This window comes from Ochotona curzoniae, unplaced genomic scaffold, assembly GCF_017591425.1.
Source record: "Ochotona curzoniae isolate NIBS_2020 unplaced genomic scaffold, NIBS_Ocur_1.0 contig_64, whole genome shotgun sequence".
Taxonomy (NCBI): domain Eukaryota; kingdom Metazoa; phylum Chordata; class Mammalia; order Lagomorpha; family Ochotonidae; genus Ochotona; species Ochotona curzoniae.
This window is the reverse complement of record NW_024466502.1, coordinates 23029999-23046450: the sequence shown is the minus strand read 5'-3', so window position 1 is coordinate 23046450 and position 16452 is coordinate 23029999. Positions and strand designations below refer to the sequence as shown.

Here is a 16452-nt window from a genome sequence, read left to right as displayed (position 1 = left end):
GAATTAAGCTGGCACTTAAAAAAAATTAATTTTCACCAATGGCTATATTTTTATTCTTTTCAATAATAGTAAGGTCAAGAACAGTGAGGATTATAAACACAAGTTTTCCTAAAGTCTTGGCTTTCAATCCTCTTAAAAGCCAAAAATCACACGCATGATAAACAAATTCTCCATTATTTCTCTTATTCTATTTTAAAAGGCAAAAAGATAAGAGACAATGAAATAGTTAAGAGAAAGATCTTCCATTCGATGGTTCAGGCCAGTAGTGCCCAAACTAGCCAAAGGTGAGTCAGGTCAAAGCCAGGTGTCCAGAACTCAGGGACTAACTTCCTGAACAACCAACTACCTCTAGGCATGCACACTGGCAGAAAGCTGCTACTCAGCAGATTCATTAAAGAAAAAAAAAAGCTAAAAGTTAGAAACAATACAAAATTCTTTTAGTGGATACACAGATATGTAAACTGTGGTACATTTACACAATTAAATATTACTTCAGCAATAAAAAGGAATGAATCACTGATAAATGCAACAACTTGGAGGAATTACAAGGGTATGGGAGAAGAAAGCAATCCCAGAAGATGATGCAAAGCACCACTGTACTTAAATATTCTTGAAATGGCAAAATTAGAGAGATGTAAAAGCAACTAGTAATTGCTGGAGACTAAGGTAAAGGAAGGAGACAGCGGCATCTATAGAGAGTGGCACAAAAGATTCTTATAATCCAAGTATTCTGTATCTTGACTGTGATAATGGTCATGTAGACCTATACATGGGGCAAAATTACATAGAACTAAATACACAAATGACTGCATGAAAAACTGGTGAAATATACACAAGATGGGTGGTATATCAATGTTAATTTGCTAGTTGTCAGACTGTATTACAGGCAGACAAGATTTTACCAAAGCGAAAATAGGTAAAGTTAAATTATTTCCCATAATTGTATTCACACTGTAAGATTCTCAAAACAAAATAAACGCTTTTTAAAAGATGCATTTATTTTTACTTGAAAGGCAGATTTACAGAGGAGAGACAGAAAAGGTCTTCCATCCATCGGTTCATTTCCCAAATGGCCATAACAGCCAGAGCTCAGCTGATTTGAAATAGGGAGCAGAGTCTCTGAATCTCCTACATGGGCACAGGGTCCCAAGGACTTGGGCCATTCTGCACTGCGCCTTCTCAGGCCAGAAGCAGAGAGTTGTATGGGAATTAGAGCAGCTGGGATTCCAGCTGCCTCCATATAGGATGTAGGAACCACAGGACAGAGGATTAGCCTGATGAACCAGGGTGCCAGTCCCAAAATAGATGTTTTTAGATAATAAAAATGCAGACCAAGTATATAAGAGAATTATAGATGGATTTACTAATGATATGCAGAAGCCCCATAAACTGACAAAAATATGGAGAGATATATCCTATTCATGGATTAGAAGGTTCAAAGTCATTAAAATGATACCTCTTCCCAAATATTAGATTCAACCCAATCCCAATAAAATTCCAGAATTTTTTAAAAATGGAAATTGACTAGCCCATTTTAATACTCATAAAAATGTAGATACTATGTAAAAATGTATAAGTCATAAAATAGTTGGAATAGTCTTAGAAATTATGATAAGAATTGGAAAGCATGTCTTCTAATTTCAAGAATTACTAAATAAAGCTACTGTTACCAAGACAGACCAGAACCAGTTTTAAAAGAGACAAAGGCCAATTTCAGAAATTGAACCAAACAAATACAGTTAGCTGACTTTTACAAACATGCCAAGATCAATGGAAAAAGAAAAGTCATTCAATCAAATGGTTTTAAATCATTGAATAAATGAACATCTATCTTACAAAACAGCAAACCTAACTACAGCTACAACTATAAAATGCCTAGAAGAGAGTATAGTAAAAAAAATCTTTGCAACCTTTCTGGAGATGAAAATTTCTTACAACACAAAAATCATGAATTTTATAAGGAAACAAATCAATTACTTGGAGTTGTAAAACTTAAACTTTTGTTCTTGTGCAGCACTGAAGAAAAGATGTGAGCTGCAGAACTACAAACATTCCTTGGATTACAGTTACATAACAACCTTGGCTATTGCAGCCATCTGGGGAGTGAACCAGTGGATGGAAACTCTGTCTCCACCTCTGCCTTTCTCTATAATTCTGCCTTTCAAATAATATAAAAAAGATTGAAGTTGTGCACCCAAGTTTACTTCTGAAATGGCTGCAATGGCCCTGGGGCAGAAGCCATGATGAAGGACCGAAATTCAGGTCTGCTATGTGAGCAGCACAGACCTAAATATTTCCGGGTTCTACATTAGCAGAAACCTAGAGTCAAGGAGCCAGAGCCACATGTTGAACCCAGGGACCCCAATACGGAATGTTGGTGTCTCAGCCCACCTATTTCACATTCTTCATATATTAAGAATGCTCCCTGTTTCCTTCTTTTATCCCCAAACCGTAAGTCAGGACAGATGATATAATAAACAGATAATATTTACCTGACATACCAACACTTCCCTTAGGACAACTGCCTCAGCTCCTCTCCACATAATCAGCTCATCCATTGCCCATCACAGGACTACAAATTCATCTCATTATGATCTATGAATATACCCCACCTCTTGGGTACTTGGCCAAAAGTAATAATGTAATTCTATTTTAAACAAACCTTACCTAAAATTTCCTGCCAGAGCTTGCAGAAGAGAATGTCTCTTGCCAAAGAACTTGACACTGGAATTGCCAGCAGCTTTAGTCCTCAGCCACAGGTCATACAGCATACCCACACAAAAAGGAAGGTAGAACCCGGCGAGGAGGATAAGGATGCACGATATTTTTTAACCTCAGGGATTCAGGGGCTCTCATGTTGGAGGCACCTAAAAAATTCCATTCCCTGCTTTTTTGTTTGATTTCTGGTTACTGCTTCAAAGGACAGTTCTCTCAGTTACACTAGCAAGAACACTAATGTAAAGGGGCAGTCAATGGAGCTTTCAGAAATCACAGCTATGACTCCTCTTTTCCACCTTTCTAGTTTTCTTTATACTGCTGCTTGAGAGAAAGTAGACTCACTTATGGAAAATTTGTTCTGGTTACCAAAATGTTGAAGAAAACTACATGGATAGTGTAGAGAAGACACCTATATTCAATGTAAGAGGCAACTAATATATATATAAAGTCCTTCCTACTTCTAAATTCCACATAGCATAGTCACCGGCATTCAAAACAAGGACTGAACAATTCTAAGTGTTACTTTAACAGCTGTCAAGAAAGGTCTATGATGAATCTACAACCAAGTCACAAATCACAAGCTAATTTCACTCAGGTTCTAGTACATAAAATAGGAAGAAAAAAGAAGCAAAATGACTACATTCCCTCAAAGGACTTAAAGAAAAGAGTAAGTAACAAAAAATTTGTAATACCCAGAAGTTAACTTCCAAGGGGGGTGGCAACCAAAAGCAGAGGTGAAACTAAGAGTGGAACAAAATAATGAGAGACATATATAAAATTACTTTAGAACATAGCAACTATTGCTTCTTGGCATTTTGGCTAAGATCAAGTATAGAATATAGAAACAGATTGGTTTGCTACTTGCATTGTTTTTAATCTTACTACTTTGATTCAAATTAGTATATGAAAGAGTCATTATTTCCTATACATTATTGACAGTTTTACCTTGCCTCTTGTCTTCACTTTTGATTTACTCTTCTGTTTTCTTTTTAACTTCTTCTTATTTAGGATTTTCTTATTCCTAAAAATTTCAAAAAAGTAGAAAAACATGAATATTTTAGAACAACCAAGGCTATTAAAAACCGATATTTATAGACATTTAAACATTTCAAACTTTCTATATATTAAAGCATATCGTATAAAAATTTATAAGTACAATTTCTAATCAAATATATTTCACATATACACACAAGTATAAATACAAACATGTAAAGTAGCTATTGAGACAAGACAATACCAGTGTTTAAATACAAGTGATGGCAAAAATTTGAATTCTGCAAAAAAATTTATAGACTTAAAACATAAAATGGCATGAAATGAAGTTTCACAAGCTGTATTCAGCAGCAAAGACACTAATAAATGTGCCACTATAATGCTCTTCCCCGCTGCTCCCCACTCCCAAAGCTGCTCTTTGTGGTACTGAGGGTTGTGGTGCAGAAAGGCCAAATAACATTTTATTAAATTATTACATCAAAATCCTGAAATCAAGCATTTCGTTTTTTCGTTACTTCACATTTCCAAAACTGAATTATGCTTTCAAGAAAAAGAGGCTCTTGAGTGACTCTGAAGAAAAACGAATTACACGGGAAAGAATAAGAATTACAGGGCCCAGCGCGATAGCCTCCTTGTCCTGAATAAACCAAGGATCTCATATGGCGCCAGTTCTAATCCTGGCAGCCCCACGTCCCATCCACTTCCCTGCTTGTGGCCTGGGGAAGCAGTCAAGGACAGCCCAAAGTCTTGGGATGCTGCACCCACGTGGGAGACCCTGAAAAGACTGGGCTCCTGGCTTTGGATTGGCTCAGCTCCAGCCATTGCGGCCAAATGGGGAGTGAACCATCAGACGGAAGATCTTTCTCCCTGTATATCTGCTTTTCCCACAAAAATAAATAAGTCTTTAAAAAAGAATAAGGATTACAGAAACAAGCAGCAAGGAAAACTATGTTCATTTCAGCACAGATGTTTGATGGTCAACATGCTGAAATGAAATGTACACTGTTAGGCAGCAATCCCTCAAATTGAAAGTGACAGTTTTTACCCTGAAGGAACTCTGAGACTTGAATGAATGGAAAGCTCCATTTAATGATCCAGCAATGGATGCCATTGGTGTCATAAGGACAAAATGTGAAGAGTGGAGAAGGAAAAGATGATTCCAGATGCTGAACCAACAGGATAAATTTTTTACTAAGACTTGGTGATTTATTTAGTGGAAGTAATGGCAAGAGAAAAGTGTCAAGTCTAGGTCACTGGGAGAGCAAAAAAATAGTGAGGTCAGGAGGAAGAGCTCATTTGTTAAAGAAATAAATTAGATTTTGAAGATGTTTGAGTTGCAAAAGATGCTAATGTCAGTAAGCAGACATAAGCAACCAACATGCAAACTGCATTCTTGACACTTTCTTCAGCTTCACTGTCCAAATCAAGTCACAAAAATCTTGCCGATATTTCATGAACAGTTTTTGAATCTGTACAGCAACATTATTGCTTCCATGCCAAAAATCTAAGGTACTGGGCCCAGCAACGTGGTCTAGCGGCTAAAGTCTTTGCCTTGAACTCGCTGGGATCCCATATGGGCACCAGTTCTAATCCTGGCAGCTCCACTTCCCATCCAGCTCCCTGCTTACAGCCTGGGAAAGCAGTCGAGGAAGGCCCAACCTTGGGATCCTGCACCCGTGTGGGATAGCCAGAAGTAGTTCTTGGATCCTGGCTTTGGATCGGCATAGCATCGGCATACTTGGGGAGTGAATCATTGGACAGAAGATCTTCCTCTCCATCTCTCCTCCTCTCTGTATATCTGACTTTCCAATAAATAAATAAATAATCTAAGGTATCATCACTTTTTGCTTGGATCACTGACAAAACATCCTAACTCATTTCTGCAAATCCACATTTACTTTTTCCTGATTTACTGCTCGCATAGGAACCCAAGTAAACTTTTAAAAACACAATTCTTAAAACCCATCATGAATAACCATGGTTCAGTAGATCCTCTTCCAGCAGCTAAACTCTGACAGCATTTCTTGACTCAGACTGCATTCCTCTCCACCTGGTTTGTCATCCTCCAGCCACAATGAAATGCTCTCGGTTGACAGACCTGCTAAGTTCCTTCAGGGCCATCACAAATGTTCTTCCCTATGGCTGAATTCTCTCCTCTATCCTGTCCTGCCAACCACCTCTGAGATTCCATGTGTCAAGTACTTAGCCAAGTCTTTGTAACTCAACAGATGGAGTGAACATTAGAGAAACTTACCCTGAGTTCATCTTACTGTTCTAATGCACGGTTTTAATCTTTAATTATATGCATGGGATTGTTGTTCAATGTATAGCCCCGTTACCAGCTATAAGCTTCTGACAGTGTGTTATCATGTCTTTGTTCACTGCTCTAGTCTTTGTCTTTGTTCACTGCTCTAGTCTTTGTCTTAGAAAGGTACCCAAAACCTTATTCAGCAAAACACACAAAAGACCAAGAACAGATATACATATTGATGAATGCATTTAAAGCCTGTCTAGCAAGTAATGCTAATACTAATCCAATATTAATAAATCCATTAATGGTATTATTTTACAGATTTTGGCACAAAGAAGGTAATGGAAATTCTGCTTGCAATGGAAGAATGTATGCTACAAAAATAAAGACAGTCATAAGCTAAATACAAATAGATATCCCTCTTACATCTAACCAACTAAAAGCATTATGAGTATGCAGTATATCTCTTCGAACTTCGCACTTTCAGCCCTGCCATCAGTGTCTGACATGTCATGTATGTTCATGAATTAAGTAAATAAATGAAAAGCAAAATTAGTTTTTTCTGTGCAGTTCAAAAACCAACCTTCTCTTATGCTAAAATGTTGGTCTCCTTTATATAGTTTTGAAAGCACCAAATTTTATTCACTATCAATTTTTAGAAAGCAAAAAATATAAATCCGAATTCAGTTAGATTTCCTAGGAGAATACTTATCATGGACTCAGATTTTCTCAGTTACCATGCAGTAACTTTGTTTTAATAAAGTTTAAAAGACTTCAAGACTTACTTAATAAAATTCAAATGACTTTGCAAGTACTCCTAAATTCCTCTTTCCTTGCATAGTCTTTTGATTGGTTAAAGTGCTAGTGGACTCTGAATCCACTGAGTTTTGAAAAGAAAGCATCTTTTCCCCAAATTAACTGCAAATCAGTTTATTGTTCTGTCATTGATTTGGCTTTGTTTTAGAGTTAGCAACAGTTGAAAATATATGAAAAAAAATCTGTATTCAACACTAGAAAAGAAAAAAAACCACTATTTGCTAGTAACATAACATCTCATTTAATGACTATACTTGAAACCTAATAAATTTTTCATGATAGCTTAGGATAAAAATAAAAAGGTAACTCTAGAAACACATCTTTTACATTAACAGTTCATCTTGAGACTTTCATAGGAACCTCTGAAGAATATCTGCGATTGGTCCTCTAAGACTTACAGTTTTCTTACAAAGCCTTACACCCACAAGCTTTGAAAGAATTATGGTTAAAAATAAGAGGTAAAAAGCTATTACCATGTCTAATAATTACTATAAAAACATGCTGAACTATCTTCTCTAATCTGTCAAATAGTAATAAATAAATCTTTTAAAATGGAGGGCAGGGGCACAGTGCTGTGGCTCCACAGGCTAATCCTCAGGCTACAAGTATGGAATCCCATATGAGTGCCAGTTTGGGTGCTGGCTGCTCCACTTGCAATTCAGTTTCCTGCTTATGGACTAGGAAGCAGCGGAAGATAACTCAAATTCTTGGGTCCTTGGACACATGTGGGAGACCCCAGAGAAACTCCTGGCTCTGTTAAGGTTGGCTCAGCACCAGCTGTTGCAATGATCTGGGGAATGAATCCATGGAAGGAATCTTTCCTTCTCTATGTTTGTTTTTTAAAGGCAGATTTACAAACTTTAAAAAACTGTTGAATAAAAATTCCAAAGAGAAAATTTTCTTATTAGCCACACTGTATAAGGAAAATCAAATACTACATAAGAACAATTCTGTCTTCTAAAAATGTAGACCTTAGCTCACAGACAGTATCAAAAAAGGGGACCCAGAAAGAATCTGTGGGCCATTGTTTGCTCACCTCAAAAAGGCAATGAAAAGGAAAACAAATACTACAATTAGTATGCAACACAGATAAAATATTCAAAACATCACCCCACTAATGCAAAGCTTTTTCCTCTTAAAACTAACTTTCATGTCTCAAAAGTAAGAGCTTTGAAAATACTCCAAGTTCATCTGGGGGAAAAAGATGTTCTATATACAGTGTTAGTTAAATGTACTTTAAGATTAAAAAATAAATAAATGCATTAAAACAGTCAAGGAGGAACAACTGACTAATAAGAGAAAACCAAAAAACTAGGCAGACTTACAGATAAACCAGGTATTAAAGTCAGGAGGCAAGGACTTGAAATAAATTCGCATTCTCAGTCCAATTAAGGATCACATACAACATGCACCCCTCACTCTACACAGAAACTATGAGAAAGCTCTTCCTTTTTGGCCCAGCCTCTTCACCTATCTTATGTGTCTCATTTCTGAGACATAAGCTAGGGAACAGTGGCGATGCAACTGTGACTTTTCTAGATAATGGTCACTTCAAGCTGTGTACCACTATGAAAAGCCCCACTAGCAGTTTGTTTTCTTTAACAGAATTGTACTATACCAAGCTCACTGCTTCTTCACGTCCAATCTCTACAAATGCCCCCACGGAGGAAAATGCCCATGGTCTCTGCTCATCTTGGAGATGTTCTCCTTTCTCTAATAGTTTAACTCACCTAGTCCTTACTGCTTCCACAGCTCTATTATGAAAGTTTAAACTTTGAAGATGTACTCTTGTCTACTATCTTACTTAAGGGAAAAAAAGCAGAAATTTTATCTTTACAAAAGGAAGGTCTTTTTTTAATAAATGAAAGAACAGGTGAAAAGTAAATGAACATTTGAGGGCCAGAGTTGTGATGGAGTAAAGTTTAATGCAAAAGAATGTGCAAAACAAAAATGTACAAAGAAAAATAAAGCCGTGAGAACATACATCAATGACACAGAAAGCAGACACTGGATTAAAATGGAGCAGAGGGGCTGGCACTGTGGCAAGTGATGAAGCTGCGGCAGGCAGAGCCAGCATCCCAAACGGACGATGCTTGAGCCCAGCTGCTCCATTTCCAATCCAGCTTCCTCATAATGCACCTGGGAAAGCAGCAAGGAATACATCAAGTGTGTGTTAACCCATGTGGGAGACTTGGAAGAAGTACTGGGCTGCTGGCTTCAGTCTGGCACAGCTTCAGGCCTAGCAGTCATTTAAGGAACCAGCAGATGCAAAATTCTCTTCTCTAACTCTACCTTTCAAATAAATAAATAAATCTTTAAAAAAAAAAATTGAAGAGGAGTGAAAACTTGGTTCTCTGAAATGGTTAAGTGTGACAAGCCTCTGGCAAGATTTGTGAGAGGAAAAGGAATAAAAGCATAAATTACCAATGAGAAATACAAAGCAACACTATAGATGCTGTACATAATCTGACTGCTTAAATAAAACATGGTAAGTCCATGAAAAATACAAATTCTTAACAGCAAATAAGGACTATTTCAGATCTGAAGTTTTGTTATTATTTAAAGCAAAACGAAACAGAAACACCTGGATGCTTTTGCCCCTCCCTCACAAAAAAAACTATACTCAGAGAGCTTCACTGGCAATTCTTCCAAACACAGTATCCACTGAAATATTCCTTCAAACATTATCATTCTTAGACTATCTCTTACATACAAAAAGAAAAAGCATTTTCTATAAAGATTTATTTTTATTATTTTTTATTGGAAAGGCGGATATACAGAGAGGAGAGACAGAGAGGAAGATCTTCCATCCGATGATTCACTCCCCAAGTGAGCCGCAACGGGCCGATACTATGCCGATCCGAAGCCAGGAGCCTCTTCCGGGTCTCCCACGCGGGTGCAGGGTCCCAAAGCTTTGGGCCGTCCTCAACTGCTTTCCCAGGCCACAGGCAGGGAGCTGGAAGGGAAGCGGGGCTGCCGGGATTAGAACCGGCGCCCATATGGGATCCCGGGCGTGCAAGGCGAGGACTTAACCACTTGCGCCACCGCGCCGGGCCCGAAAAAGCATTTTCAAACTCATTTTCTGAGCAGCATAACTTTGCTACCCCCCAAAAAAACGACTCAAGATTTGAACATTTCAGATCAGCATCTCCAATGAGTACAGAAAAAAAAAATGACATAACCAAAAGCTGAAGACAATCCAAACGTTAAGTGACTGATGAACGGACAAATTATAGCATTCCTGCATAACTGAAAAAGAGTGTCGGCCATAAAAAAAAGAATGAAGTACTGATTCATGCTGTGGGTATGAATGAACCTTGAAAACATGCCAAATGAAAGAAAAAAAGGTCACAAAAGCACAAACTATAATAATTTTGTGTATACTAAATGCTTAGATTGGCAAATTCATAAAAACAGAAGCAGATTATGGGTTGTCAGAGGCTGATGAAAAGGTAAACGGAGTGATTAATAGCTATAAGGTCTTGCTCTGGGGTGACAATAATGTTCTACTTGTGAGTCAACTGAAAAGAACCAACTTTAAAAGGGTAATTTTTAATGCTATAATTCATCTCTTCCCCCCAAAAAAAGTGTGAGAAAAAAGTCATCTCTCAAAATTCTGGTAACATATAAATATATAAAATGCAAAATCCAACCAATGTCCTTAAATATAATAACAGCATAGGGGAAATGGTTGCTTTAATAGAAGCAGAGAAAAGTATATTATAAAGCTAAACAATATTTGTGATCAAGCTTCTTCATACACTAGGAATAGAGAATATATTTAACCTGATAATCTATGCGGGGGAAAAAATCCTCACTTTAACCAGATACTCAATTATACCAAAGGATGAGAAATTAATACTTCCACAAAATACAGAGGGATAAAATGATTTATCCTAATACTACTTCAAGCTCTTCACATTATTCTGGAGGCCATAAATGGGGCAAAAAAAAAAAAAAAGAGTAAAAGTCCTAACATTTAAAAAGAAGCATTTTCAAACATAGATAACATTTTTAAGAAAATATAAAAAAACTCACAAATAAGTCATAATTATCAACATTAGTTGATGAAAGACTTTCTAAAAAGCAACAAATTTATAAAACACCATATGTAACCTGAAGCTCTTCTGCAGAAACCAGACTGATTCTCCTGTGTAATTAACGTAATGATACAAACACTGTATTCAGGCAACACTGAACAACTTAGGGAGAAACGGTAGTCTGATTACTAAGTAGAAAAATTTTATTTACTTACCCAATCCTGATAATTAGTAATAAGAAAAGAAATTTAAACAGTGCAAGTTGATTTAGGGAGAGATGCAAGCAGATGTCATCTGTATTGCTTTAGATTCCTGATCTTATTTGGAAGTCTTCACATAAGGAGAGGACCATTTTAAAAAAGCAAAAAGAGATACTCTGGAAATATAACAGTAAAAGAAAAACAAAGAGAGGCGAATGTGGAAGGAAAAGAAAAAGGAAGGCAAGGCTACAGACCATGCCTCAAGCACATTTACACTTCTTGCACACTTAGCCAAAGTGGGCCCGGAATCTCAAGCCCTGAAGCAACTGCGAGTCATTCTATACAATTAATCCATTCTAGGTCTCCAAGAAATACCACAAGGATAAAAGAGCTAACAAGCAGACAAGCAAAGATATAAGAAGCCATGAATGAGAAAAGCAGAAAGAGAAAATCAATGCAGATAACACAAAAAGACTTCAAGTGGCAGAAATTTCAAATATAACGAGTTCATTTATCAAGTTTTCAAAAAGAGAAAAAACAGCTTTAAGATACTTGCAGTGTATTTATTCACATTTTATATGCATTTATATCTACAATGTTCGATTTATAATTTAACAAAAGCTATTAAAGTCTTTGAGCATCATCAAACGATGGTCTAGAACCAGTTATGTTCTCTAACAAATACCAACCATGAAAATCTATAACCGTTCTGGCCACTTCAACCCTTCTCCGTCACCCCTGAGCTTTGCTTATCTGATAAAATGGGCATCGTTAGGGATGTACTCCATTCATAGCCCTTCCATTCATCTTGAAGTGATGTTTATCAGAGCCTTACTATATTAGTTATCTACATTCACAGGATCTCTTTCTCCTTCTCCCTCTCATTTTATTTTTGTACTTTAGCGTATCAGATTCTGAGTACAGAATTCAGACAAAAACAGCTGAATTCAAATGTGGGTTCTGTTATTTACACGTTTTGCTTTCCCAAGTGATCCTGAGAGTTACCTCTCTGTGCCTAAGTTCTCTAACCTGCGTAAAAGGCTACAATTAGTATGTATGCTCAGATAATGCAGCACTTTGGTATTCAATTAGTGCTAAACAACTTTTGCTTAGTATTTCTTTTTTCTTTTAAAGATTTATTTATTTTTATTGGGAAGGCAGATTTACAGAGAGAAGAAGAGACAAAGAGAAAGATTTGCCTTATGCTAGTTAACTCTAAGTGCCTGCAAAGGCCAGAGCTGAGCTGCTCCAAAGCCATGAACTTCTTCTGAGTCCCCGAAACGGATGCAGGATCTACAGCTTTCCTCAGCCACAAGCAGGAAGCTGGAAATGAAGTGGAGCAGGCAGGACAGAAACAAGCGCCCATATGGGATCCCAATGCATGCAAAGCAAGGGTATAGCCACTGAACCATGGCACCAAGCCCTGCTTAATATTTGCATGCTAAAGTAAAGTGTCCAATTTGGTGTGGGTTTTTGAAAGCAGAATTCTGATTCAAGGTTTAAAGTGCAGCATGTTTTGAGAGAAAACACATTAGTAACAGAAACTAGAAGTGCAACAGGGAAGGGAAGAATGCTTTATAAAGCTACTTAGTAACTAATGGGCATCTAGAGCTTGGTGACCAATTTGGTGTGGGTTTCTGGTAGCAGACCTCTGATTCAAGGATTTAAGTACAGCCTATGTTTTGAGACGTGGCCTCAGGAAACACATTAGTAAGAGAAATCAGAAGTGAAATAGGGAAGAGAAGAAGGCTTTATGAAGCCAGTTCATTGCCCTAATGGGCAACGAGAGATGGTGCCCCTGAAGAACTAATCATGGAAGATGATGCAGTTTGTGATTCAGAGTTGCCCCAATCCTAAGTGAGAAAAATGAGGTATTTACCTACTAATTACCTTCTGTCTTTCGCAAAAGCTTTTCCTAAAGGAATTAACTTTGACATTTCTGGCCTGTCTTGCACAGACTTTTTTTTTCCAGCCTGAAAGTTACAGATTTTTGTGGTGGGTAGCACATAGATAAATGATAAAACAATACAGGCAAGACACTAACTGCCACACTGTTTAACCCAAAAACTAATTGTCTTCCTTCCTTAAACTACCACTTTTGGGGCCAGCATGACATAGTGAATTAAGCCACCACTTGCAATACCTATATCCCACTTGAACACCAGTTTTAATCCTGGCTGCTCCATTTTCAATCCAGTGCTTGATAAGACAGTGGAGGATGGCGCAAGAATTTTGGTTACTACAACCCATGAGAGAGATCGGGTGAAGTTCCGACCCTTGCTCAGCCCTGTTCATTGTAACCATTTGGAGAGTCAATCAGTAGGTGAAAGATCTCTGACTCTGTAACTCTGCTTTTTCCTTTTAGAAAATATAACTAAAGATACAAAAAGTAATTACTACTTTCCCACTATATATCAATTTCTACTCTACTCTCTTCCCTACCAAAATGTGACTTCTATTTTCTGGAAGAAGGGATGGACTCAGTGCAAGTTGTTTGGCTATTTCGGCTCATCATAAAGTCTTAACTCCAGCTTCACAACCTCAACTCAGATCCCTATTTAATGAACCAATGGGAAAAAAGCAGCTTGTAAGTGACAGTAGGTTCATATGAAGCCACTGAATATAAAAAATATTTGAGACAGGATTGAGAGAATCCCAGTAGTCTTCCCAAACTATATTCCAGAGCTTGAGAGAAGAGGTCTTTAGGTACAGACCACACATTGGGAAGTCAAATGCAATTGGGAAATATTCGAAATCGTAAGATTGACTGAAATAACTAAACAAGAAAAGCAAGAGTACCAATATGAATTCTTCAGAAACTTGTTCTTCCTCCCGACCCATCCAAATAGGCATTCTTATTTCTGTGCGTAAGATATAGCCTCTTGCTAATACCTGTCACTTCCTAACGCAAAAAATGTCTCAAATCCCTGCTTTTCATCCATGCCACAGCCTTTTAGTTATTTCCTTGGCCAGAATTACATTAACTGCTCCCTTAACAGAAGCACTGCTATTCATTTCTCTTTCTACATGCCTTTACAAATTGAATATTAAAAAAAAAAGCAACAACAAAAATACTATTTGTTTATCTGAAGGCAAGGCAACAGAGAGAGGGGAAGAGATCTTTAATCCACTGGTTCACTCCCCAGATGGCTGAAAAAAAACAGAACTAAGCTAGGTCAAAGTCAGGAGCCAGGAACTCCCACCTGGGCATCCCACATAAGATGGTAGAAGCCCAACTACAGGGCCATCTTCTATTGCTTCCCATGTACATCAGCAGAGAGATTGGAAGTACAGTATGTAGGACTTGAACCAACACTTTAAAATGGGATGCCAGTACAGTAAGCAGTAGCCCCAGTATGCCAGCCACTACAAATTAAAACCTTATTGTATCACTACATTACCTTAAAGCCTGTGATTCCATACTATTCTCAAATAAAGCAATGTGTATAACACAGCAACCTGGTCCTAAATTATTTTCTCATTCATCTTCTACAGTCTTACTCCCATTCACAGATGCCTAGCAATACTGACTTTCAAAATTCCTTTATTTTCCTCCTCACTTCACAATGTAGCCCTGCAACTAACAGCACCTACCTCAGAGGTCAGCAAACTATAGCCCCCAGGCCAAATTTACCTTCCAACTATTTTGTAAATAAAGCTATGTTGCACTGTAGCCATGCTAACCTGTTTACATATTGTGATGTGACTGCTTTTAAGTTAAAAGCACACAGCTAAATAGCTACGACAGAGTTTATATAGCCCATAAAGCCTAAAGTATTATGTTATCATAAATACATGTCCCATACACAAATATCATGTTCATTTGAATGGTCCAAAAATGTCTTGGTATGTGTCCTAAACATATGAAGATCAATGAACCAAAAATAAAGGAAAAAATCTTAAAGGTCCTATATACATGATACACACATGCACTATGTACCTTACCTATTTACAAAATTCTTTAAGTGTCCCTGGATCACACACACACCTATACACAAGGACAAAATGCAAGTGCATATAAGATAATGAACATTATCAAATGTCTATCTGGATTCCTATAGGAAATAACAGATTAGGTTTGAAGTAATATTTAATAAAGACCAAAATTTATAATTCAATGACAGATCTCTAAAGAACTTAAATATACATACAAAGACATCTAGCAAGTACATACATACAGATATCTAGGACTAACAAGTACACGCACATACATACACATGTACAGACACTCTTTTTAAATGATGTACTTATTTGAAGTCAGTTACAAAGGGGCTGAAGCAGAAAGATCTCCCATTTACTGGTTAATTCCCCAGATGCCGCCAAGAGCCAGCACTGAGCAAGGAGCTTCATTCAGGTCTTTAGATGGGTGGTAGAGGCATTTAGCGGGGAACTGGATTAGAAGTTGAACAGCTGCAGGCAAAAACCAGCCAAAGCTCACCTGTGCACCACAGGTGGCACAATTTCAGCTCCCAAAAAGCTCTGTTTTGATATGGTTAGCATTGTCGTGCAGCACATAAAGCCACCACCTACTGAACTGCTGGCTGAAGTCCCAGCTGCTCTTTTTCCAATCTACCTCCCTGATAATGTTCATGGGAAAGCTGGAGAAGATGGCTAAACTTGGATCTCTGCCTCCCATGAAGGAGACCAGATGGAATTCCTGGCTCCTGGAATCAGCCAGACTCGGTCCTCATCACTGTGGCCATTTTGGGGAACAAAACAGTGGATAGAAAATCCCTTTCTCTCCTTTTTCTGTCACTCTATCTTCCAAGCAGACATCCTTTCAAGTGTTTTGCTAATATTACTAAACTTCTAAAAACCAAAGAGAAAAGGAAAAAATCTTAAAAGGAGTCAGAAAAGGCTGGTTCTAGTAGGGTAACATGAGCTCAAAGATAACCTATTTCCCCCACTGCTTACAAGTAATACTTTGGGCAAAATATTAGAAAGTGAGAGAAAATTTTTTGAAAATCGAAAAAGATGCAAAAACAACTCATTCAAGAGTCAATCTTCCTGCTTGATAATTTTTTTCTTTTGTCTGTCAGTTCTGTCCAAAGACTGGAAGCAATGACGCCCTACAGGCCAAGGCCTTAGAAGTGACACTAAGAGCGAGGCCAGTCCTGTGGAGCAGCCAATTCAGCCGCTGCCTGACCATAAGAATCTCCCAAGGGCACTGAGTCCCAGCTGTCCCATGGAGGTGCTCTGGAAGGCTACAGCTGAGGCCCTGAAGTCTGAACTCTCCCCAGAGATGTATAAAGCCCAGCTGACCTGCCTTGCTGGCTTAGGCTTGGCCATTGCAGTTATTTAGAGAATGAACCAGGGGATGGAAAGGCATCCCATGTTCCTGTTCGTGTTCATTCGTTCTCTCTCTCGTCTCTCTTGTAGCTCTGCTCTCCAAACCAATAAATAAATCTTTAAAAAAAAAAAAAAAGACATATCA

At 37.8% G+C, this 16452-nt stretch overlaps 1 protein-coding gene across 2 annotated transcripts in view; it reads right to left on the bottom strand.

The window, feature by feature from the left end:
- MYCBP2 (MYC binding protein 2) overlaps window positions 1-16452 on the bottom strand; it is a 208949-nt gene that overhangs the window by 176876 nt on the left and 15621 nt on the right. For both annotated transcript variants that reach the window (XM_040991268.1, XM_040991267.1), the window contains exon 2: window positions 3664-3739. In XM_040991268.1, coding sequence (XP_040847202.1) covers window positions 3664-3739 — 76 coding nt within the window. The remainder of the gene's footprint in view (window positions 1-3663; window positions 3740-16452) is intronic.